Below are 23,459 nucleotides of genomic sequence, written 5' to 3' on the forward strand. Positions count from 1 at the left end.
GGTAGTGTACGCCTGTAATTCCAGCTGCTTGGGGGGCTGACACAGGAGAATCGCTTGAACTCAGGAGGCAGAGGTTGCAGTGAGCCGAGATCATGCTACTGCACTCCAGCCTGGGCGACAGAGCGAGACTGTCTCAAAAAAAAAAAGAGGCCCAAGGAACTTGTTCACCTCTTCCACCATGACAGCAAGAAGGTGCCATTCGTGAAGTTGAAAGGGGCCCTCACCAGATACAGAACCTGCAGGTGCCTTTATCTTGGACTTCCTGGCCTCCGGAACTGCGACGAAATAAATTGCTCTTGCTTATAAGCTACTCCATCTAAGCTATGCTGTTATATTCAGGCTAAGTGGACTAAGACATCTAACCTTTAACATTGTTGCAACTCAGGCTGAGTGCAGTGCCTCACGCCTGTAATCTCAGCACTTTTCGGAGGCCAAGGCAGGAGGACTGCTTGAGCCCAGGAGTGCAAGATGAGCCTGGGCAATATAGCAAGACTTCATCTCTACTAAAAATTAAATAAAAAAAATTAGCTGAGCATGGTGGCATAGGCTTGCAGTCCCAGCTACTTGGGAGGCTGAGGTTGGAGGCAGGCTTGAGCCCAGGAGAGTGACACTGTAGTGAGCGATGATTGTGCCACTGCACTCCAGCCGGGATGACACCAAGACCTTGTCTTTAAAAATTAAAGTTAAAATTAAAAATAAAAAAATTTACATCTCTGTGATTGATTTTATAGCCCATTCATGGGTGACAATGTGTTTATTTGACAATAAGGAATTATCGTTAATTTTTTATTTTATGTATGATGGCTATGTTATGTTTTAAGAGTTGTATCTTTTAGAAATAAATATTGAAAAGTTTATGGATGAAATGATAGGATGTCTAGGATTTGCTTCAAAATAATTGGGAAAGAGAGGGAGGGAAGAAAGAAACAAGATCAGCCATGGGTCAGTAACTATTGGAGATGGTAATGAAGACTGGGTTCTCTCTTTTTTTTTTTTTTTGAGACGGAGTTTCACTCTTGTTGCCCAGGCTGGAGTGCAATGGCACAATCTTGGCTCACTGCAACCTCCGCTTCCTGGGTTCAAGCAATTCTCCTGCCTCAGCCTCCCGAGGAGCTGGGGTTACAGGCATATGCCACCACACCCAGCAAATTTTGTATTTTTAGTAGAGACAGGGTTTCTCCATGTTGGTCAGGCTGGTCTCGAACTCCTGACCTCTGGTGATCCAACTGCCTTGGCCTCCCAAAGTGCTGGCATTACAGGTGTGAGCCACTGCAGCTGGCCAAGACTGGGGTTCTTATATGATTCCCTTTGCTTTAGTGTATGCTTGCAATTTTCTATAATTAAAAAGTAAAATTGGGCTGGGAACAGTGGCTCATGCCTGCAGTTCCAGCACTTTGGGAGGCTGAGGTGGGCAGATCACCTGAGGTCAGGAGTTCAAGACCAGCCTGGGCAACATGGTGAAACCCCGTCCCTACTAAAAAAATACAAAATTAGCTGGGCATGGTGGTGCACATCTGTAATCCCAGCTTCTTGGGAGGCTGAGGCAGGAGAATCGCTTGAACCGGGGAGGCAGAGGTTGCAGTGAGTTGAGATTGCACCACAGTACTCCAGCCCAGGCAACAGAGCGAGAGTCTGCCTTAAAGAAAAAAAAAAAGAATTGTCTTGGGCCTCACATGAAATACACTAACACTAATGATAGCTGATAAGCTTTAAAAAAAAAATCACAAAAAAACTCATAATGTTTTCAGAAACTTTATGAATCTGTGTTGGGTGCCATTCAAAGCCATCTTGGGCTGCAGGTTGGACAAGCTTGCTCTAAATGTTAAACTTTGTTAACTAACTAAATACATCTGGGACTGTATCCAACCTGTGGATTTCAGACCTTCTCCTTGTCTGATTTGGCACCGTCTGAGAGGTTCTCCTGGCATCCTCACACCCCCCTTTTAAGCTCTTGGCACTTGAATTGCGTGGTTTTTTTTTTTTTTTTTGAGACGGAGTCTCACTCTGTCGCCAGGCTGGAGTGCTGGAGTGCAGTGGTGCAATCTCGGCTCACTGCAACCTCTGCCTCCTGGGTTCGTGCCATTCTCCTGCCTCAGCCTCCTGAGTAGCTGGGACTACAGGCGCCCGCCACCACACCTGGCTAATTTTTTCATATTTTTAGTAGAGATGGGGTTTCACCATGTTGGCCAGGATGGTCTCGATCTCTTGACCTCGTGATCCAACCGCCTCCGCCTTCCAAAGTGCTGGGATTACAGGCATGCGCCACCGCGCTCGGCCGAATTGCGTGTTTAATATCTGTCCCAGAGAGGAGCCCCATAAAAGTAGGCCTGGGTCTGTTATGGTCATCGCTATGTCCCAGCACTGGCCAGCCCAAGGCCAGGCGCATAATAACACTCATTCAATTAACCAGTGATGGGATACCGTTAGTTCAGGATGTCTGGGGCAGTTGAGTCAGCCTGCAGGGAGAGTAGAATCTGTACCCTGTGGGTGCTTCACAAAGAGAGAGACTCACTGTCATGAGTCATTCAAAACGGGCCTGCCCCTCCATGGGAGATGGCTTATGTCACCATTCCCTGGCCCACTGGTTCCCCAGCAGGCTCTGGGGCATTGAGACTGGGGGTGGGGGTGGGGGTATGGCTGTGGAAATGTGCTCTAAAAGGACTCCGCCAACCACAGGCACGGGGGTGGGTGTGGGACAGAGTGGCACAGTGAGGATGTGGGTAAAACATGTCACCTGGCACAGTGCCTGGCATGGTCCCTGCTCAAGAAACGTGAGCTGCTGTCAAGATTAGGGGAGGTGGAGTAGCCTAGCGTTTAAGAACCCAGGCTTGGCTGGGCATGGTGGCTCAGGCCTGTAATCCTAGCACTTTGGGAGACCAGGGAGGGTGGATCACTTGAGGCCAGGAGTTCGAGACCAGCCTGGCCAACATGGCAAAACCCTATCTCTATTAAAAATGCAAAAATTAGCTGGGCATGGTGGCGGGCACCTGTAGTCTCAGCTACTTGGGGGGCTGAGACAGGAGAAATGCTTGAACCTGGGAGGTGGAGGTTGCAGTGAGCCAAGATCGCTCTGCTGCACTCCAGCCTGGGGACAGAGCAAGACTCCATCTCAAAAAACAAAACAAAACAAAAAACCCCAAAACCCAGGCTCTTTGGGCTCTGAGCAAGTCAAGGTATCTCTGGGCCTCAGTTTCCTCATCTGTGAAGTGAGGACTTCATCAGGCTTTTGTGAGCAAGAGATGCAAAACCACCCAAGGTGCTGAGCAGGGTCTGACGCAGAGCTGGCGACCATTCGATGCTCGCTATTGCAGCCACTATAGCGTACGATGCATTCGTGCCCGCACTCGGTTCCTGCTCACTCAGCGGCTACTGTGCACCAGATGCTGGCCCAGATGCTGAGGACACGGCAGTGAACAGATAACACACAGTGCATGGCAGACGGTGGTTAAGCAGGCAAAGCGGGGGAATGTGCTCCAAGCCAGGGGAGGGGGTGTGCAATCTTAGATAACGAGGCCTCACTGACAAGGCGACATGTGACCAAAGGCCTGTAGGAGGAAAGGCAGCGAGCCATGTGGTGATCAGAGAAGTGTTCCAGCGAGAGGCACAGGCGGTACAAAGGCCCTGAGGCTGGATGCCGCCCTAGCATGCGCGTGAAACCCCAGAGGTCTGCATGGCTGGGGCAGAGAGGGCAACAGTGACATGAGGTCAGAGAAGTCAACAGGGAGCCAGGTCACACCCGGCCTCATGGGCTTCCGTAAGGACTGAGGCTTTAACCTAGAGTGACCTGAGGGTTTAAGCAGAGAGGTGATGTGATTGCTCTCACTACCACATTGAGAACAGGCCACAGAGAAGCAAGGGCAGGGGCAAGAAGGACCAGAAAGAACACCACCAAAAGTGTCTGGGAGAGACCAGGGTGGCTCGCGCCAGGGTGAGGGCTGTGGGAGAGGTGGCTGGCATCTGCCTACGGAAGTGGAGCTGACGAATGTGGGCATGAGAGAGAGTGGAGCCCAGGCTGATGCCAAGGCTCTGACATCCGCAAATGGAGGGATGGAGTCGACCTTTTTTTCCCTAAAACCTTATTTGAGTAGACGACTTCTACTTTACGAAGTCAGGAAACCTCTGAGAGGGGTGGGGAGGAACACAGGAGTTTGCTTTTGTTTTTTTTTGAGACAGAGTTTTGCTCTGTCACCTAGGTTGGAGTGCAGTGGCTCACTCTCAGCTCACTGCAACCTCTGCCTCTCGGGTTCAAGCAATTCTTTTCCCTCGGCCTCCCGAGTAGCTGGGATTACAGGTGTGTGCCACCACGCCTGGCTAATTTTTGTATTTTTAGTAGAGATGGGGTTTTATCATGTTGGCCAGGCTGGTCTTGAACCCCTCACCTTAAATAATCCATCCACCTCGGCCTCCCCAAGTGCTGGGATTACAGGTGTGAGCCACCACGCCTGGCCACTTTTTCATTTTTTTTTTGAGTCTGGGTCTCTCTCTGTTGCCGAGGTTGGAGTGCAGTGGCACGATCACAGCTCACTGCAGCCTCAAACTCCTGGGCTCAAGTGATCATCCCACTCAGCCTCCTGAATAGTTGAGGCCACAAGTGTGCACCACCATGCCCAGCTAATTTATTTTATTTTATTTTATTTTATTTTATTTTATTTTATTTTATTTATTTATTTATTTTGAGACGGAGTCTTGCCCTGTCGTTATTTATTTATTTATTTTGAGACGGAGTCTCTCTCTGTCGCCCAGGCTGGAGTGCAATGGCACGGTCTCGGCTCACTGCACTCCGCCTCCCGGGTTCATGCCATTCTCCTGCCTCAGCCTCCCGAGTAACTGGGATTACAGGCACCCGCTACCATGCCTGGCTAATTTTTGTATTTTTAGTAGAGACGGGGTTTCACTGTGTTAGCCAGGATGGTCTCAATCTCCTGACCTTGTGATCCGCCCACCTCGGCCTCCCAAAGTGCTGGGATTACAGGTGTGAGCCACCGTGCCCAGCCTATTTTTTATTTTTATTTTTTGAGACAGAGTCTAGCACTGTCACCCAGGCTGGAGCGCAATGGCATGATCTCAGCTCACTGCAAGCTCTGCCTTCCCGGTTCACACCATTCTCCTACCTCAGCCTCCTGAGTAGCTGGGACTACAGGCGCCCACCACAACGCCCGGCTAATTTTTTTGTATTTTTAGTAGAGACGGGGTTTCACCGTATTAGTCAGGATGGTCTTGATCTCCTGACCTCGTGATCCACCCGCCTCGGCTAATTTGTTTTTTGATTTTTTTTTAGAAACAGCATCTCACTATATTGCCCAGGCTGGTCTCAAACTCCTGGGCTCAAGCATTCCTTTCTCCTAGGCCTCCCAAAGTGTTGGGATTATAGGCATGAGCCACTGCACCCAGCAATGCAGAATGATTCTTGTTCCTGCTTTTCTTTTCTTTTTTTTGAGACAGAGTGTCGCTCTGTGGCCCAAGCTGGAGTGCAGTGGCACAATCTCGGCTCACTGCAAGCTCCGCCTCCCGGGTTCAAGCAATTCTCCTGCCTCAGCCTCTCTGAGTAGCTGGGACTACAAGGTGCCCGCCACCACGCCCGGCTAATTTTTTTTGTATTTTTAGTAGAGACGGGATTTCACCGTGGTCTCGATCTCCTGACCTCGTGATCCGCCCGCCTCGGCCTCCCAAAGTGCTGGGATTATAAGCGTGAGCCACCGTGCCCGGCCTCTTGTTCCTGCTTTTCAGATGAAGAAACTGAATCACAAAGAAGCTAAATAACTTGGCTCAAGGTCATGCAGCTGGTAAGTGGCAGTGCTGGGACTTGAAGCCAGGCCTTCTGACTAGATCTTGTGCTCTGAACTGCCGTGTTATGTGCTATCTCTATTTAGCACACATGGCACGCCGTTCTGCCAAACCCACTGCAGAGGCAAATCACTGACCACAGTGTTTTTTCTTGTGGAGCTTAGATTGGGCCTGAGTACTTCTCAGCACAATGCTTCAGGCAGACAGCAGCTAAGCTGTCACCAATCTGCCACTCTTGGTTTGTCCACGAGGGGTTTAGGGGAAGATTTCTACCTAGACTGTGAGTCTTTGTCTTTTAATAGGGCAAGTTAAACCTTCACATTTACTGTAATTACTAACATGGAACTCATTCCTGCCATATAATTTTATGTTCCTTTGTGCTTTCTTGTATTTTTTCCTCCTCTCACCTCTCCCTATCCTTTAATGGTTGGGACATTTTTCATTCTATTTTAATTATTTTAGAAAGTACTCTTATACTTTTTTTTTTTTGAGACAGGGTCTCATACTGTTGCCCAGGCTGAAGTGCAGTGGCGTGACCTCAGCTCACTGTGGCCTCAACCTCTTGGGCTCAAACAATCCTCCCACCTCAGCCTCCCGAGTAGCTGGGACCACAGGCATGCATCACCATGCTTCGCTAATTTTCTTGTTTTTTTTTGCAGACAGAGTCTCACTATGGTTACCCAGGTTGGTCTGGGAATTCCTAGGCTCAAGCGATCCACCACCTCAGCCTCCTAAAGTGCTGAGATTACAGGCATGAGCCATGGCGACTGGCCTACATTTTTCCTTAAGCTTAAACTTATACTTTCTATCAATGTCCAAGGTTAATAAGTATCTCTTGTCTTTCCAAGGTAATAGCATGAAGATCCTTAGATCTCTGGCACAAACCTTCCAGAGGAAGAACCTAGCTGCAGAACCCCCAAGATGTCTAGTTTGTCAGTGACAACTGTGATTCTCTCCGGGCCAGCGCGTGTCTTAGCCTAACTGACTGGGCTAGGGAAGTATTTCAGTGGTTCCTGAGGCCGAAACCATACAAATTGCCGCCCTATCACCAGGCTCTCTCCCTTACCTTCAGTCTCTGCACGATCTCCCTTATGTCCTCCACAGAACCCTCTGTCGCCTGTAGGAAGATGTGGTCCCCTCGTCCATAGAAGATTTTGAGTGTGGAGGAGTCTGGAGTCCAGCCAATGACATCCCCGCAGTAGCAGTTGAACACTACCTCCTTGGTGCGTAAGTCCAGGAGCACCACAAACTCATTGGAAATTCCCAAGATGCAGTCGATTTCCACCCCTTGGGCGTAGTCCTGGGCTGCTACCCTCCAGGCGATGGCCCCTGCGCTGTGCTGCTCAGCGCCAGCCCGTGCTTTTGTCTTTTCCTTCTTCTTGGAGGTCAGGGAGATGAGGTTGAATTTGCCAGTGGAGTCGATGGGGGTGTTGGAGACACAGTTTTCGGCGAGGTCCTTGAGATACTCCTGGCGGGTCCTGGTGGCCATGGTGTGGAACTTGTCGGACTTGTGCGCGGCATTCTCAGCGTTAATCACCTTGGCCAGCAAGAAGTCTCTGAAGACGTCGGATTTGCGGAATGTGGTTCCACTGGGGATGGGGGGGCCGAAAGGAGGAGCGTCTTTGGATCGGGTCACAGCCATACTGTGGAGGGAGAGATTATTTAGATGGTGGGAAGAAAGGCACTAAGACACTTTAGAGAGAAAATGTTTGATAAAAAAAGAGGAATAGGGTTTTTTGTTTGTTTTGTTTTATCGAGACGGGTCTCACTCTGTCACCCAGGCTGGAGTGCAATGGTGCAATCATAGCGCACTGCAGCTTTGACCTCCTGTCCTCAAGCAATCCTCCTGCCTCAGCCTCCCAAGTAGCTGGGACTACAGGCTTACACCACCATGGGCCCAGCCAATTTTGTTTATTTTTTGTAGAGACGAGGTCTCACTATGTTGCCCAGGCTAGTCTCAAACTCCTGGGCTCAAGCCATCCCACCTCCTGGGCTTCCCAAAATGTTGGGATTACAGTTATGAGCCATCACACCCCACACCCGGCCAAACGCCGTTTCCTTCTGAAGAATGAAAGTCCACGTCTAATTAGTAAGTTGTTGGCTAACCAGATTCGAAATCTAATAAAAAGTCGGCTGGGCACAGTGGCTCATACCTGTAATCCCAGCACTTTGGGAGGCTGAGGTGGGCAGATCACCTGAGGTCAGGAGTTCGAGACCAGCCTGACCAATATGGTAAAACCCTGTCTCTACTAAAAATACAAAAATTAGCTAGGCGTAGTGGTGGGTGCCTGTAGTCCCAGCTACTTGGGAGGCTGAGACAGGAGAACAGCGTGAACCTGGGAGGCGGAGATTGCAGTGAGCCAAGATGGCGCCATTGCACTCCAGCCTGGGGGATAGATCCAGACTATGTCTCAAAAAAAAAAAAAAAAAAGTGTTAGGGCACATACACATTTTCTACAAAGCAGATGTCTGAACATCCTCTGACATCAAAGGGTAATTCCCCAAGGACTGTTCATTTATTCCCGTTTTAAATACACATAGACCATGCGGCAGATCTCACAGTTTGGCAAAAACCTACTCCCTCAGGGCAGTGGCGCAATCTCGGCTCACAGCAACCTCCGTCTCCTGGGTTCAAGCAATTCTCCTATCTCAGCCTCCCGAGTAGCTGGGATTACAGGTGCCCACCACCACGCCTGGCTAATTTTGTATTTTTAGTAGAGACAGAGTTTCTCCATGTTGGTCAGGTTGATCTCGAACTCCCGACCTCAGGTGATATGCCCGCCTTGGCCTCCCAAAGTACTGGGATTACAGGCGTGAGCCATCGCACCTGGCCTAAAGTTTACTTTTAAATTAAAAGATTTAGGCCGGGCGCGGTGGCTCACGCCTGTAATCCCAGCACTTTGGGAGGCCGAGGCGGGCGGATCACGAGGTCAGGAGATCGAGACCACGGTGAAACCCCGTCTCTACTAAAAATACAAAAAATTAGCCGGGCGTGGTGGCGGGCGCCTGTAGTCCCAGCTACTTGGAGAGGCTGAGGCAGGAGAATGGCATGAACCCGGGAGGCGGAGTTTGCAGTGAGCCGAGATTGTGCCACTGCACTCCAGCCTGGGTGACAGAGCAAGACTCCGTCTCAAAAAAAAAAAAAAAAAAAAAAAAAGGATTTAAATTGGGGAAGACATTAAAAAAAAAAAATCCACTGCCTCCTCTCCACCTTCGTAGGCAGGCACACCCCACGGATCTTGGTCACGTGACTTGATTTGGCCAATGGCTTCCAAGTTAAAGGCTTGAAGTGTGTGTGTGTTGGGGTAGGGGGATTGCCTCCTAAGCACCTGCCATCACTGTGGGATGAACAGACCCCAGGTAGTATACTGGTCCCAGAAGATGAGGGACCTCTGGAGCAGACCTGGAACCAAGTCCAGCCAGACTCCAGCAGACCCGCAGATGTGTGAGCCAGAAAGAAACGTTAATGTCTATCGCTGAGCTCTGGGGTGGTTTGTTATACGGCTTTATTGCAGGAATAGCTGACTGATGTAGAATGTTTACGAGTTTTAGTTCTTTTGAACACTTGTGTATACCTTGTAAGTCATCTTAACAAAGGTTATTTTGAAAATTCATTGCATTCCTCTGGTAGATGCTGAGGTTTAAAGAAGAAAAAAAAATAAACAAAGGAAGTTCATTGTAACAGGAAGTTAGAATGGAACTCTTCCTATTTCGGTTTTGATGGAGGCGCTATCAAAATCTGACAGCAACTCAGGAGAGCGTAAAGAGAAAATGAGGCTGGGTGTGGTGGCACAGGCCTGTAGTCCCAGCTACTCGGGAGGCTGAGGCAGGAGAATCACTTGAATCTAGGAGGCAGAGGTTGCAGTGAGCCAAGAATGCGCCACTGCACTCCAGGCTGGGCGACAGAGAGAGACACTGTGTCAAAAAGAAAAAAAAGAGAAAATGATCTGAAAACTCTGTTCCCCCAAGCTTTTATACCACATTTCCCACTGTTTAAACTATGGAGAGAGAAAAGGAACTTGTGGAGAAAGCTAGTGGGTGAGCCCCATTCTCTCCCTACCCCACCCCCAGCAGGAGGGATCCCCTAGGTAATGCTTTTTTTTTTTTTTTTTTTTTTCTGAGATGGAGTGTCACTCTAGCTCAGGCTGGAGTACAATGGCACAATCTCGGCTCACCACAACCTCTGCCTCCCAGGGTCAAGCAATTCTCCTGCCTCATCCTCCCAAGTAGCTGGGATTACAGGCACCTGCTACCACGCCTGGCTAATTTTGTATTTTTAGTAGAGACAGGGTTTCACCATGTTGCTCAGGCTGGTCTTGAACTACTGATCTCAAGTGATCTACCCGCCCTGGCCTCTCAAAGTGCTGGGATTACAGGAATGAACTACCGCGCCCAGGGTGATCCTTATAGCAGCAAGGGGACTGGGATCTGTCTCCTGCCTGTGCAGGAAGCCCCTGAAGAGCCTGGCGAGCAGCCAGCCAGCTCCAGCCACAGTCCACATGGCACTTCCCTACCTCCCTTTTCCTCCCTACACTCCAACCCTGGATGGGTCAGAACCTGGCAGTGAGCAGGGCTGGGAGGAGGAGAAGTGCAAGGTGCAGAAGCAGGAGAGGTAATCAGGCTCTCCACCCATCGAGGCTTCTGGGCGGAAGGAGCCCTGAGCCTGGACAGGGAGAAGATCTGTTGATGAGTCACATTTGGAGATTTGATGAGTATCTTGGATGTGATGCTCTGATGACCAAATTAAATAGAGGCTCAGTGGCCTTTGGGCAGATTATTGCTAAAAGTGCACAAAAAGGCCAAGGCACCTGCCAGAATATTCACCCAGGGCAGGTGAGTTATGTTCTTCATGTTTCTTTTATTATTATTATTTTTTGAGATGGAGCCTCGCTCTGTCACCCAGGCTGGAGTGCAGTGGTGTGATCTCAGCTCACTGCAGCCTCCACCTCTCGGGTTCAATCAATTCTCCTGCCTCAGTCTCTGGGGTAACTGGGATTACAGGCGCGCACTGCCATGCCTGGCTAATTTTTGTATTTTTGGTAGAGATGGGGTTTCACTATGTTGGCCAGGCTGGTCTTGAATTCCTGGCCTCAAGTGATCTGCCCGCCTTGGCTTCCCAAAGTGCTGGCATTACAGGTGTGAGCCACCGCACCCAGCCTGTTCTTTATGTTTCTTTCTTTTTTCTATTTTTTTTTTTTTTTTTTTTTTTGAGACACAGTCTTGCTGCTCTGTTGCCCTGGCTAGATTGCAGTGGGGCGATCTCGGCTCACTGCAACCTCCGCCTCCTGGGTTCAAGCATCTTGGGCTCAAGCGATTCTCCTGCCTCAGCCTCCTGAGTAGCTGGGATTGCAGGTGTGTAATCCCCACGCCTGGCTAATTTTTGTATTTTTAGTAGAGACAGGGTTTCACCATGTTGGTCAGGCTGGTCTTGAACTCCTGACCTCATGATCTGCCCGCCTCGGACTTCCAAAGTGCTGGGATTACAAGTGTGAGCCACCATGCCCGGTCTCTTCATGTTTCTTAATGGCACAGGGTGATGCAATAAGTTAACTATGCTTTCCTAAAAATGTATGGTATTTTCATCCTTGATTAAAACCTCTATTTGTCAGTACAGTGTCAAGACAGAATTCCTACTGTTTCTCTTCCATCTGTAGGATAATTTAAAAAAATAGAGATTATGGATTAAAAACACTCCATGAAACTCCAAGCCAAAGTCATGCTTGCCCAGGTTTTGTTGATTCCCTCCCCTTACCCTTAACTCTTGACAAGGGCAAGAGTGCAACACCCATCCATTTGTTTGACAAGCATTTCCTGGACTCTATGCTCTTAGGCATTGGGGATAACGTGGTCCCTGCCTTCCCAGAGCTTCTAGTCCAGGAGGAGGGACATACCAAATCAACACGCAGAGATAAACTCATAAAGACGAGGAAAGGGAACAGGGCGTGTTATGACAGAACTAGAGAAAGACCTGATTTGGACAGGGAGAATCTGGGAGGGCCTCTCTGAGCAAGTGACGATGAAACTGGGATCTAAGGGCTGAGTGGACCCAGAGGAAGAGCTGGGGGAGAGTGCTGCAGCCAGGGGGTGCAGCACAGGTAGCAGCCGACTAGCGAAGGCCAGGGTGGGCACGGCCCGGAAGGCAAGAAGCAGGAGGCCATGAGGTCACCAGGGGCAAGCCCACACGGGCCCTGGTGGGTTAGCACTCCTATCCTTACCATGGGAGCAGGCTACCATTTAATGATCTGATCTGGTGGTGAAACCATTCAGTCTGTCCCCTCTGATCCACTCTGCCGTTCTCTGCCCTGCTCTGTGCTCAGGAAGGAAGATCTCTCCAGCTCTGTCACCTGGTTCCTGTGCCCTGGGGCTTCCAGCTGAGTTTGGCCAATGGGAAGCACCAGCACGGGATGGGAAGGCGGGAGGAGAGAGGCTGGAGTATTTATTTCTCTTCCCTTCCACTCTGAGGGGCTGTGATGAAAGTGTCAGTGGCTGTCATCTTTGGTCCCTTACAGCTACTGCTCCTGTTGGGCCGCCCCTCTCCGATGGCCACAGCTCTCATCGGCTTTCAGAAACTTCTCCCATCTCCCTCTGAGCCCATCAAGGCTTGAGGGTGGATAAAGGTTCCTGCCCTGGCTAGTCCCTGGATGCAGCATCTTCCCACATGGTTCCCGCAAGCTCCCCACACCTCTGTCAGTGGCATCAACTCCCTTTGGTTAAATCCTTGAGGGAGATCTGCTTCTCGCTGGGTTCCCAATGGAGGCAGGTGCTGGCAGAGGGACAACAGATGGGCAATCTGTGGAGACCACTGTGGCTGCCTCATGAAGAATGGACGAGAGGACAGGGCACGTGCAGGAGACCAGTGTGGGAGCTACTGCGCGACCCTGGCCGATCAGGCCAGACCCCTCGCTCTCCATCTCTGGTGTTGACTGGCTAGTGATCCTTCATGCCCCAGGAGTGCCACGTGGCAGGATGCCGCCCTAGGCTTAGTGGATTCCCCAGCACAGGTGCTCAATGCTGACTAAAGCAATGGTTTAAATGTGGACAGACGAAACAGTTTCTACAAAAGTATGGTTGGCATAGTTTTAACAGAAAAAGGCATTTTCCAGTGCAGACGTGCTTCAAAGAATGCCACACACACCAGGCACATTTTCTTCTGTGGGAAATCTTGTGGGCATGGCCTTACCCCAGGCAGGGGGATGGATGAGATGACCTCCCCTGTCCCTCTCTCTACTGAATGGGGCAGTCAGATTGCACTTTACAGTGATGAAGAGCTTTGCAATTTCTTTTCTTTTTTTTTTTTTTTTGAGACAGAGTTTCGCTCTTGTCGCCCAGGCTGGAGTGCAATGGCGTGATCTCGGCTCACTGCAACCTCTACCTCCCGGGTTCAAGTGATTCTCCTGCCTCAGCCTCCTGAGTAGCTGGGATTATGGGCATGTGCCACCATGACCGGCTAATTTTATATATTTTTTAGTAGAGATGGGGTTTCTCCATGCTGGTCAGGCTGGTCTCGAACTCCCGACCTCAGGTGATCCACCTACCTCGGCCTCCCAAAGTGCTGGGATTACAGGCATGAGCCACCATGCCCAGCTGAGCTTTGTAACTTCTTTATTCAGCACTTAGCTGCTTATAGTGACAGATTTTGGCTTTTCCTATATTCCTGATTCATGATTTCACGAATCATAAAATTACAAACGGCTGAAGGTTTTGTTTTTTTTTTCTTGAGACGGAGTCTTGCTCTGTCGCCCAGGCTGGAGTGCAGTGGCGCAATCTCGGCTCACTGCAAGCTCCGCCTCCCGGGTTCACACCATTCTCCTGCCTCAGCCTCTCCGAGTAGCTGGGACTACAGGCGCCCGCCACCACGCCCGGCTAATTTTTTGTATTTTTTAGTAGAGACGGGGTTTCACCGTGGTCTCGATCTCCTGACCTCGTGATCCGCCCGCCTTGGCCTCCCAAAGTGCTGGGATTACAAGCGTGAGCCACCGCGCCCGGCCGGCGGCTGAAGGTTTTTGAGCCATCAGAACAGCTGGTCCCTTACTTCCCAGCAAGAGGGACTGGGTTTTGAGAGTCCACAGGCTGCAGGGATGATGCGGGTGGCCATTTGGAAATTGCACGCTTGAAACAGAAAGGATGACAACTCATGAAACAAGCAGGAGATGAGGGGACCTGGTGGTCACCTGATCACCGGAGGGCAATAAGCGTTGCTAGAACACTCAGAATTATTTATTCAACAATTATTTTTTCAGTGCCTGCAACACTTGGGCCAGGTGTCTTTCCAGCCAAGCAAAGATGGCTTTAGGGCCCACTATGTGCCAAGCTTTGTGCTGTGACAGATACAAAAAGCTAAACATGAAATGGGGTTACTGTCAAAGGAGGCAACAGCCACGTGATGTCTGGTTTTTTTTGTTGTTTTGTTGTTTTTTTTTTTTTTTTTTTGAGAGTCTTGCTCTGTCACCCAGACTGGAGTGCAATGGGGCTCACCCTAGCCTTGACTTCCTGGGCTCAAGCGATCCGCCCACCTCAGCTGGGATTATGGGTGCATGCCAGCATGCCTGGCTAATTTGTAAATTGCTTTTATAGAGATAGGGTCTCCCTATGTTGTCCAGGCTGATCTTGAACTCCCAGGCTCAAGTGATCCTCCTGCCTCAGCCTCCCAAAGTGCTGGGATTGTAGGCGTGAGCCACTATGCCCGGCCCATCATATCATTTTTATGGTGTGATGTGTGCTATGACAGAAACATGTTGGGCAATGGCACATGGAGCAGGTAAGGAACCACTGGAGGGTGTCAGAGGCTCATCTGAATTCAGTCTTTTTTTTTTTTTTTTTTTTTTTGAGATGGAGTCTCGCTCTGTAGCCCAGGCTGGAGTGCAGTGGTGCAATCTTGGCTCACTGCAACCTCTGCCTCCTGGGTTCAAGTGATTCTCTTGCCTCAACCTCTAGAGAAATAGCTGTAATTACAGGCACCTGCCACCACACCTGGCTAATTTTTGTATTTTTAGTAGAGATGGGGTTTCACCATGTTGGCCAGGCTGGTCTCCAACTCCTGACCTCAGGTGATCTGCCTACCTCAGCCTCCCAAAGTGCTGGGATTACAAGTGTGAGCCACTGCACCTTTCCCAATTGTCTTGAAGGACAATTAGAAATTCACTGAGTTGGGGGTTTCAGGAGATGGTAAGCTGGAGAGCTGTGTCCGGGCTCCCTCCACAGGGGAGAGGCAGGGTCAGGTCTGTCCAGAGAGCAGCTGCCTGTGGGGAAGGAGGGATGGGAAGGGAGGGGATGGCTGAGGAGCAGCTTTGGTTTTATCACTAACATTTTCTTTCTTTAAAAATGAAGGAAAGAGGGAGAGCTGAAGCAAACAAAGCAAAATGTTAACATCTGTTAAAGCTGGTGGTGGGCACATGGGTGTCTGTTAAATGATTTTCTGCACTTTTTGGAATGTTTAAAATATTGCATAATAAAAATATTTTAAATTAAATTATAAAAAACAAGAAAGGTTTGTGTGTGAGAGAGAAGAAATCACTCTGGAGACGACGCAGAGGCGAGTCCGGAAGGGCAGGGGGTCAGCTGCAGGCTGATGTGATGACCCCAGTAGGAGAGGGCAGGTCAGAGGGGAACGAAGAAGAGAAAGCAGCTCCCCCCACCAGCTCAACCCTCCACCTCTGATGCATTATAAGAAGGCTGCCTCCTTTTCCAGCGTGTGAATGTGTGTATGTGTGTGTGTGCATGTATGTGTGAATATATGTGTGCATATGTGCATGTGCTTGTGTGTGCCTGTGTGAGTGCAGGTGTGTGCATGTGTATGTGTGTGTGCATGTGTTTATGTGTGCCCGTGTGAGTGCATGTATGTGTGTGCATGTGCACACGGATGCATGTGCTGGTGCATGTGTGTGTGCATGTGTGTGTGTGCATGTATGTGTGTGCATGTGTGCGTGGATGCGTGCATGCACGTGTGCATGTGCATGTGTGTAAATATCTCCCATCTCATCCAAGGGTCCTCAACCCCACAAAGGGCCTGAGGTGCAGGCACTCTGTAGCTGTTGCTGCATGTTCCAGGAACCGATGGGCAGGGGGAGAGGGGGCCTCAGGTCCGGGGACATGCCTGTAAGGAGGCCCTGCCACGCAGTGCGCTAGCTCCCAGTAGCCAGTGGGCAACATGTGCAGCACAGCAGTGCTAGACAACCAGTGCTGCAGGCTGGGATGCCTCTCCCTTCCCTCACCCAGCTGAGGGAGGCAGCTGGTAGACCTGCGGTAATTTTGCGGTGACTACTGGTGCACACACACACACACGTCCTCTGCTCCAGCACCTCCACTTCTAGAATTTCTTTTACAGCTGTATGCTTGGACTCAGGCGCAATCAGAGTATAAATAAGACTGTTCATTGCAGGCATCACAACCGTAATACCCATCAGTAGAGGACAGGAGATGACCCTGCATCCATACAATGGAATATGAGGCATCAGAAAGAACAAAAAGAACTTCATGTACAGGTACGAAAAAATCTCAGTTGTGTGCGGTGGCTCACACTTACAATCCCAGCACTTTGGGAGGCTGAGGCTGGAAGATCGCTTGAGGCCAAGAGTTCAAGACCAGCCTAGGTAAAATAGAGAGACCTTATCTCTACTAAAAAAAAAATTTTTTTTAATTAGCCAGGCATGGGGGTGTGCACCTGTAGTTCCAGCTACTCAGGGGGCTGAGGCAGGAGGATCGTTTGAGCCCGGGGGGTCAAGGCTGCAGTGAGCTATGATTGCACCATTGCATTCCAGCCTGGGTGACAGTGAGACCCTGTCTTAAAAAAAAAAAAACAAAAAAACACAAAACAACAAAAACCTCCTCAATTCTACCTCCAAAGTGGGGCCCACCTCCACAGGTAGGCCCTGCTTCCCTCCGACTTTCCTCTGAGCCATCACTTGTGCCTCTCAGTCCTTGAAGCCCAGTGTCCAGGCCTGGCTGGTGATTTTTGCTCTAGGACAGGCACACGACTCCAACTGGGCCAGTGAGCCCCAATTCTGGGGCTTCTGATGCAACTCTTGGGAAAGAAAAGCTCTCATTTTGGGGGATTTGCAGCTGTTAGGATGTTCATCTCAGACCTGCTGGAAAGGTGACCCCCAGGAGAGGGGGAACAGATCCAGCCAGAACTAAACGTGCCGTTTCTGAGAGCCTATATACACAACTGTTTTTTTGTCTTAAGCCACATTGAGATGGGTTTTCTGTCACTTGAAACAAAAGATTACAAGCAAATACAAATCCCTGATGGTTTCCTTAGCAAAACTGGGGAGCCATGCCCCTTTCTGGCTAAAAACCACTCTCTGAGATGGTGTGGGGAGCCCTGTACTGGGACCCACTTGGGCCAGCTGCCTGCCCCTCTCTCTGTACGCTGCTGGGGGCCGGGTGTGGGGGACATACCTGTAGCAGACGTTATCAGTGCAGGGGTTGTGGACTCGGACAATGATGAAGACGTGCTGGAAGTGGGACCGGATGTTCTTGGGGGTGAACGGTAGTGCCCCAGGCTCCTGGAAGATGATCGTCACGATGTCATTTCCTATGTGCCTCTTCCGCAGCAGCTGGGAAAGGGCAACAGAGGGGGACAGGAACCTGTCACAGGTCGGCCTGAGGGGTCCTGCCTGGACCACTGCCACAGCTCCCCTCACCCACCCCCATTCCCACTCCCTGCTCACACACAGCCCAAGGAATGCCCGAGTCAGGTGACAAACCTTCCTGTGGTTCCCTCTCATTCAGGATAAAGGACAAAGGCCTCGCCATGGCCAGAAACACTTCCTCGAGGCCTCTGCACCGCTGTTCCCTCTGCTAGCAACATTATTCCCGAGTCCCCACATGGCTTCCTTCCTCACCTCTTCTGGTCTTGCATAAACGTCACCCTCCCAGGGAGGCCTGCCTTTGCTGACTATGTTATTCAAGATCCACTCCACCACAACACTCCCTGATCTTTGCTTTTCTGTCCCCATTACTTAACACTTATTGACACTCAGCACAGATGGCTTTCCCTCCTTCATTTTGTTTCTTGTCTCTTCCCATTGAAGTGGCAGCTCCATGAGAACAGGGATTTTGTTCACTGCCCACTGCTGTATCCTCAGTACCCAGCACAGTGCCCGGCATACAGGAGGTGCTCAATAAAAAAGATCCAGAGAGCACAGGCTGGTGGTCTTCAACTTGCTCAAAGCCACACCCATGGACAATGGCAGAGTCAGATCCCAGGTCACTGGCAGGGCCAGTTATAGGCGCCACCCCTTCCCCGGACCCTGACTGAGGTCAGGATGGCTGCGGCTTCCAAGTGCCCTATGGCACCCTCACCCTCTGATATGGTTTGGCTGTGTCCACACCCTACAATTCATCTTGAATTGCAGCTCCCATAATTCCCACATGTCATGGGAGGGACCCGGTGGGAGGTAACTGAATCATAGGGGTGGGTCTTTTCCATGATGTTCTCGTGATAGTAAATAAGTTTCACGAGATCTGATGGTTTTATAAAAGGGTAGTTCCCCTGCACAAGCTCTCTTGCCTGCCACCATGGAAGACGTGATTTTGGTGGTTCTTTGCCTTCTGCCATGACTGTGAGGCCTCCTCAGCCATGTGGAGCTGTGAGTCCATTAAACCTCTTTTTCTTTATAAACTACCCAGTCTTGGGTAAATCTTCATTAGCAGTGTGAAAATGGACTAATACACCTTCTCTCCCCCGCTAGTCAGTCTCCGAAGAAGACTCTGTTATCTTCACAGGTGATGCCGTATTCACGGTGTTTAGCTTATTTGCTGAGATTATATCGTTTTTTTCTTTCTTTCTTTTTTTTTTTTTTTGAGACGGAGTCTCGCTCTGTCGCCCAGGCTGGAGTGCAGTGGCGCAATCTCGGCTCACTGCAAGCTCCGCCTCCCGGGTTCACGCCATTCTCCTGCCTCAGCCTCTCCGAGTAGCTGGGACTACAGGCGCCCGCCACCACGCCCGGCTAATTTTTTGTATTTTTTAGTAGAGACGGGGTTTCACCGTGGTCTCGATCTCCTGACCTCGTGATCCGCCCGCCTCGGCCTCCCAAAGTGCTGGGATTACAAGCTTGAGCCACTGCGCCCGGCCTCGTTCTTTTTCTTTTTTCTTTTTTTTTCTTTTTGGGACGGAGTTTCACTCTCGTTGCCCAGGCTGGAGTGCAATGGTGCGATCTCGGCTCACTGCAACCTCCACCTCCCGGGTTCAAGTGATTCTCCTGCCTCAGCCTCCTGAGTAGCTGGGATTACAGGCATGCGCCACCACACCCAGTTAATTTTGTATTTTTAGTAGAGATGGGGTTCCTCCATGTTGGTCAGGATGGCCTCGAACTCCTGACCTCAGGTGACCTCTCCGCCTCAGCCTCCCAAAGTGCTGGGATTAGGTGTGAGCCACCGTGCCCAGCCTATTATATTGTTTTTATTTACACAGTTCTAGCATTCATGTAACTGTTAAGGAATCTGCCAGTACAGGAGATCCATGGACAGGAGTCCCATGGAGCTCTAAGTGACGTGGCTCACAGTGTGAACTCCAGACACGCTTTGCAGCTCAACTCCTACTGTTGAATGGTTAGTTCTTTATGTGTGTTTTAAGTGGCATTAAATCAAATTGCTAAAGTAGCTATTAGGCCGGGCACGGTGGCTCACGCTTGTAATCCCAGCACTTTGGGAGGCCGAGGCGGGCCGATCACGAGGTCAGGAGATCGAGACCAGGGTGAAACCACGTCTCTACTAAAAAATACAAAAAATTAGCCGGGCGTGGTGGCGGGCGCCTGTAGTCCCAGCTACTCGGAGAGGCTGAGGCAGGAGAATGGCGTGAACCCGGGAGGCAGAGCTTGCAGTGAGCCGAGATTGCGCCACTGCACTCCAGCCTGGGCGACAGAGCGAGACTCCATCTCAAAAAAAAAAAATAAATAAAAATAAAAATAAAAAATAAAGTAGCTATTGACTGTGGCTGGTCCTGTACTAAACACTGTACAGCCTTATCTTCAATTCATCATCTCAGTGAATCTCTTAACAACCCCAAGAGGCGTTAACTCATTTTGCCCCGTTTTACAGATGAGAAAACGTAGGCTCACAGAGGTTAAGAAATTTTCCCTAAGTCATGTAGTGATGGAGGGAAAGAGCCTGGATTCTAACCCACTTCTTAACTCTATGACTCAAGCTTTTCCCCAGCACGCCTCCCACATACTCAGGAACAGGCACTGCTCCCTGCGCCCCTCCTGTGTGTCGGGCCCTGTCACGCTCCGGTTGCCGCAGGAGTGTATGCACCTTTCTCAATGACCCTGATTCAGGGGCACTACGATTCTACCCATTTCACACAGCAGGAACTCAAGGCCCAGAGAGGTGAGATCACTTACCTGAGATCACACAGCTAGGAAGTAGCAAAGAAAGAACTCAAATTCAGGTCTAATTCTGAGATCAAAGCGCTTTTTTTTTTTTTTTCTTTTGAGACAGAGTCTTGCTCTGTTGCCCAGGCTGGAGTGCAGTGGCATGATCTCGGCTCACTGCAACCACTGCCTCTTGGGTTCAAGCAATTCTCATGCCTCAGCTTCCTGAGTAGCTGGGACTATAGGCACACACCACCATGCCTAGCTAATTTTTGTATTTTTAGTAAAGATGGGGTTTCACCATATTGGCCAGGCTGGTCTCAAACTCCCGACCTCAGGTGATCCGCCTGCCTCAGCCTCCCAAAGTGCTGGGATCACAGGCATGAGCCACCAAGCCTGGCCTAAGACCAAAGCTCTTAATAGCATGTTTTTAGATGAACCATAGGAAATCAATATTTGAGCATTTTTGGCCTACAAAGTCACTTGTGCCAACTGGGAAAATACGTACACTTACTTCCTGAACTGTCAACACTCTGAGGCTTCCATTCATTAGGAACTGGAAGAATTGCTCCATGGGCCCAGCCTGCAAGGTGGGTCCAAGAGAGGAGCGGGGTCACAGCTGCAGCCTCTTGGTAATGGGTGTTTGGTGGCGCTGCCCACCCGGTATCCCTGCCTCCTCCTGGCAGCCATACCCACTCAGTTTGGGAAAGCACCTCCTCAACCTCCGTCCATGTTTCAAGTTGAGCTGGCACCACTCACCCTCTCTAGGGTTGGGCATGAGCCTCGGGCTTGGCCAGTCTGCCCCTTCCACCCTCACCCCAGGCCCCGAGACTGGCATGTGAATAGTCCAATGAGACTCAGCTCTGAAACACTTCTGGGACAACTGGAAAAAACAGCACTCTTTCTGCTGAGGTGGCTAAGCTGGTGGATGTCAGCCTAGGGCTGCTAGGAGGTATCTTTGCCTTGCATCTGTGAATAAAGCTGCTGTAAAGAAAAGTGGAGGTGAGAAATGGGGAAGGATTCCTAATATTGTTGGAGTCCCTGGATCCAATCAGACCTGAGGCCAGCCCTCTCTAGAATCTTGGAGTTATATAACCCAGTAAATCTCTTTTTCTAGTTAAGCCAGTTTGGTGTGAGTTTCTCTTACTTGCAGTCAAAATAATGTTGACTGATTCACTCTTCTTCTTAAGACCAGTGATGACTCAAGAGGCCCTGGAGGGGCATTGGGCTAGCTGGGGCGAGGCAGGGTGCCCAAGAAGCAGCAGGAAAGACTGGGGCCAAAGTGACATCTCGAACCACACCTGGGCTGGTCTCTAACCCCCAGGGAAAGTGACCATAGTAAAGATGGCCTCCAAGGCCAAGGGCCTCCATATGATCCACAGGACGGTATTGGGAAGGCCAATGCTGGCAGGTGGGTAGCCAACATCCAGCAGCCGTGCCTCTGCTGAAAATCACTGACCTGCTGCCTGTTGTTGGGGGTGTAAGGGAGCAGGGTGGAGACATGGAACATGATCTCGTAGTCCTGGTACGTCGTGTAGAGGGAGTGGGTTCCCGTGGAGTCGGCTGAAACAGAAACGCCAGTTAGGACCATGTTTCCAAAACCTCTGCGTTTTTGCCATATCCCACGTACCATCTGTGCTGGTTTTTAACTTGGTGCTTTCACTTCAATCCACTCTTAAAAATTAAATACATTGGCCAGGCCTGCTGGTTCACACCTGTAATCCCAGCACTTTGGGAGGCCAAGGCAGGTGGATCATCTGAGGTCAGGAGTTCGTGACCAGCCTGGCCAACATGGTGAAACCCCGTCTCTACTAAAAACACAAAACTTAGCCAGGCGTGGTGGCGGGTGCCTGTAGTCCCAGCTACTCAGGAGGCCGAGGCAGGAGAATCGCTTGAACCTGGGAGGTGGAGGTTGCAGCGAGCTGAGATCGTGCCACTGCACTCCAGCCCAGGAGACAGGGTGAGACTCTGTCTCAAAAAAAAAAAAAAATTTAAATATATTTAGATAAAAAGGAAACCCCATTGCTATGTACCCACCAGACTGGTAAAAATTAAAAAGTCTGACAGCACCAATGGTTGGTGAGGATGTGACGTAAACGGAACCCTTGAGGTGGCTGGTTAGGTGTATAACTTGGTACAAGCACTTTGGAAAACTTTTTAGCAATCTCTCTTATATCTAAAGATAGGCTTAATTGATAACCTAGCACTTCCTCTCCTTGGACCACAGCCCAGAGAAATCATGCACAAGTGTCCTGGGATATGGGTACAAGAATCTTCAAGCGTCAGTCAAAAGAATGGGTGAACACACTGGTCAATTCACACTGTGGAAAAATATACAGCCAGGAAAAGGAATGAGTCGTGGCTGCAGCATGGGGAAAGCCTCTAAATGTTGAGTAAAAGATGCTGACACAAAGCAGCACACAGAGTGTGATCCCATTCATGTGACATGCAAAAGCAGGTCAGGTTATACCGGTCAGGGATGTGTACGTAAGTAGCAAAACTATGAAGAAAAGCAAAGAAATGGTTAACACTGAGAATCAGGATATGAGTTCTCTCTAATAGGAGGGAGGGTTATGGCCAGGAAGGGGCAAACCTGCTTACTGAGCCCATGTTTCAGAGGGGGAAAATGAGGCACGGAGAGGGAGTGCCTTCCCAAGGTCACGCTGCACAGTCTGGACCAGTACTCAGGCTGTTGGATTCCGGATCTGTTCTTTTTTTTTTTTTTTTTTTTTTTTTGAGATGGAGTTTCGCTCTGTCACCTAGGCTGCAGAGCAATGGCGCAATGTGGGCTCACTGCAACCTCTGCCTCCTGGGTTCAAGCAATTCTCCTGCCTCAGCCTACCGAGTAGCTGGGATTACAGGTGCCTGCCACCATGCCTGGATAATTTTAGTATTTTTAGTAGAGACAGGGTTTCACCATGTTGCCCAGGCTGGTTGAACCCCTTACCTCAGGTGATCCACCTGCCTCAGCCTCCCAAAGTGCTGGGATTACAGGCGTGAGCCACTGTGCCTGGCCTCCAGATCTGTTCTTAACAATATTCAATGCTGCCTCAGTGTCCGACGGGGACACTGAGGCCACAGCTGCCAGTGCCAGGGCCAGGAACATCCAGGTATCTGCTCAAGCCAGGGCCATCCTTGCCTGTAATCTGGGGAAACTCCTTCCAGGAGCACTATGCTTCCTGGGGTCCTCTAAGAGAACCCACTTCCTGGCCAGGCGCGGTGGCTCATGCTTGTAATTCTAGCACTTTGGGAGGCCAAGGTGGGTGGATCACCTGAGGTCAGGAGTTCAAGACCAGATTGGCCAACATGGTGAAACCCCGTCTCTACTAAAAATACAAAATTAGCTAGGTCTGGTGGCACGTG

General features: G+C 50.1%; 1 protein-coding gene across 7 annotated transcripts in view; it reads right to left on the reverse strand.

Annotated features, from left to right (window-relative positions):
- The window catches only part of SIPA1L3 (signal induced proliferation associated 1 like 3), a 292,121-nt gene that overhangs the window by 79,254 nt on the left and 189,408 nt on the right, over positions 1 to 23,459 (reverse strand). For all 7 annotated transcript variants that reach the window (XM_063621132.1, XM_055248054.2, XM_063621131.1 and 4 more), the window contains 3 exons: positions 21,556 to 21,659; positions 17,182 to 17,339; positions 6,851 to 7,427 (listed from right to left, as the gene is read on the reverse strand). In XM_063621132.1, coding sequence (XP_063477202.1) covers positions 6,851 to 7,427; positions 17,182 to 17,339; positions 21,556 to 21,659 — 839 coding nt within the window. The remainder of the gene's footprint in view (positions 1 to 6,850; positions 7,428 to 17,181; positions 17,340 to 21,555; positions 21,660 to 23,459) is intronic.

This window comes from Symphalangus syndactylus, chromosome 17 (assembly GCF_028878055.3).
Source record: "Symphalangus syndactylus isolate Jambi chromosome 17, NHGRI_mSymSyn1-v2.1_pri, whole genome shotgun sequence".
In the NCBI taxonomy this organism is placed as follows: domain Eukaryota; kingdom Metazoa; phylum Chordata; class Mammalia; order Primates; family Hylobatidae; genus Symphalangus; species Symphalangus syndactylus.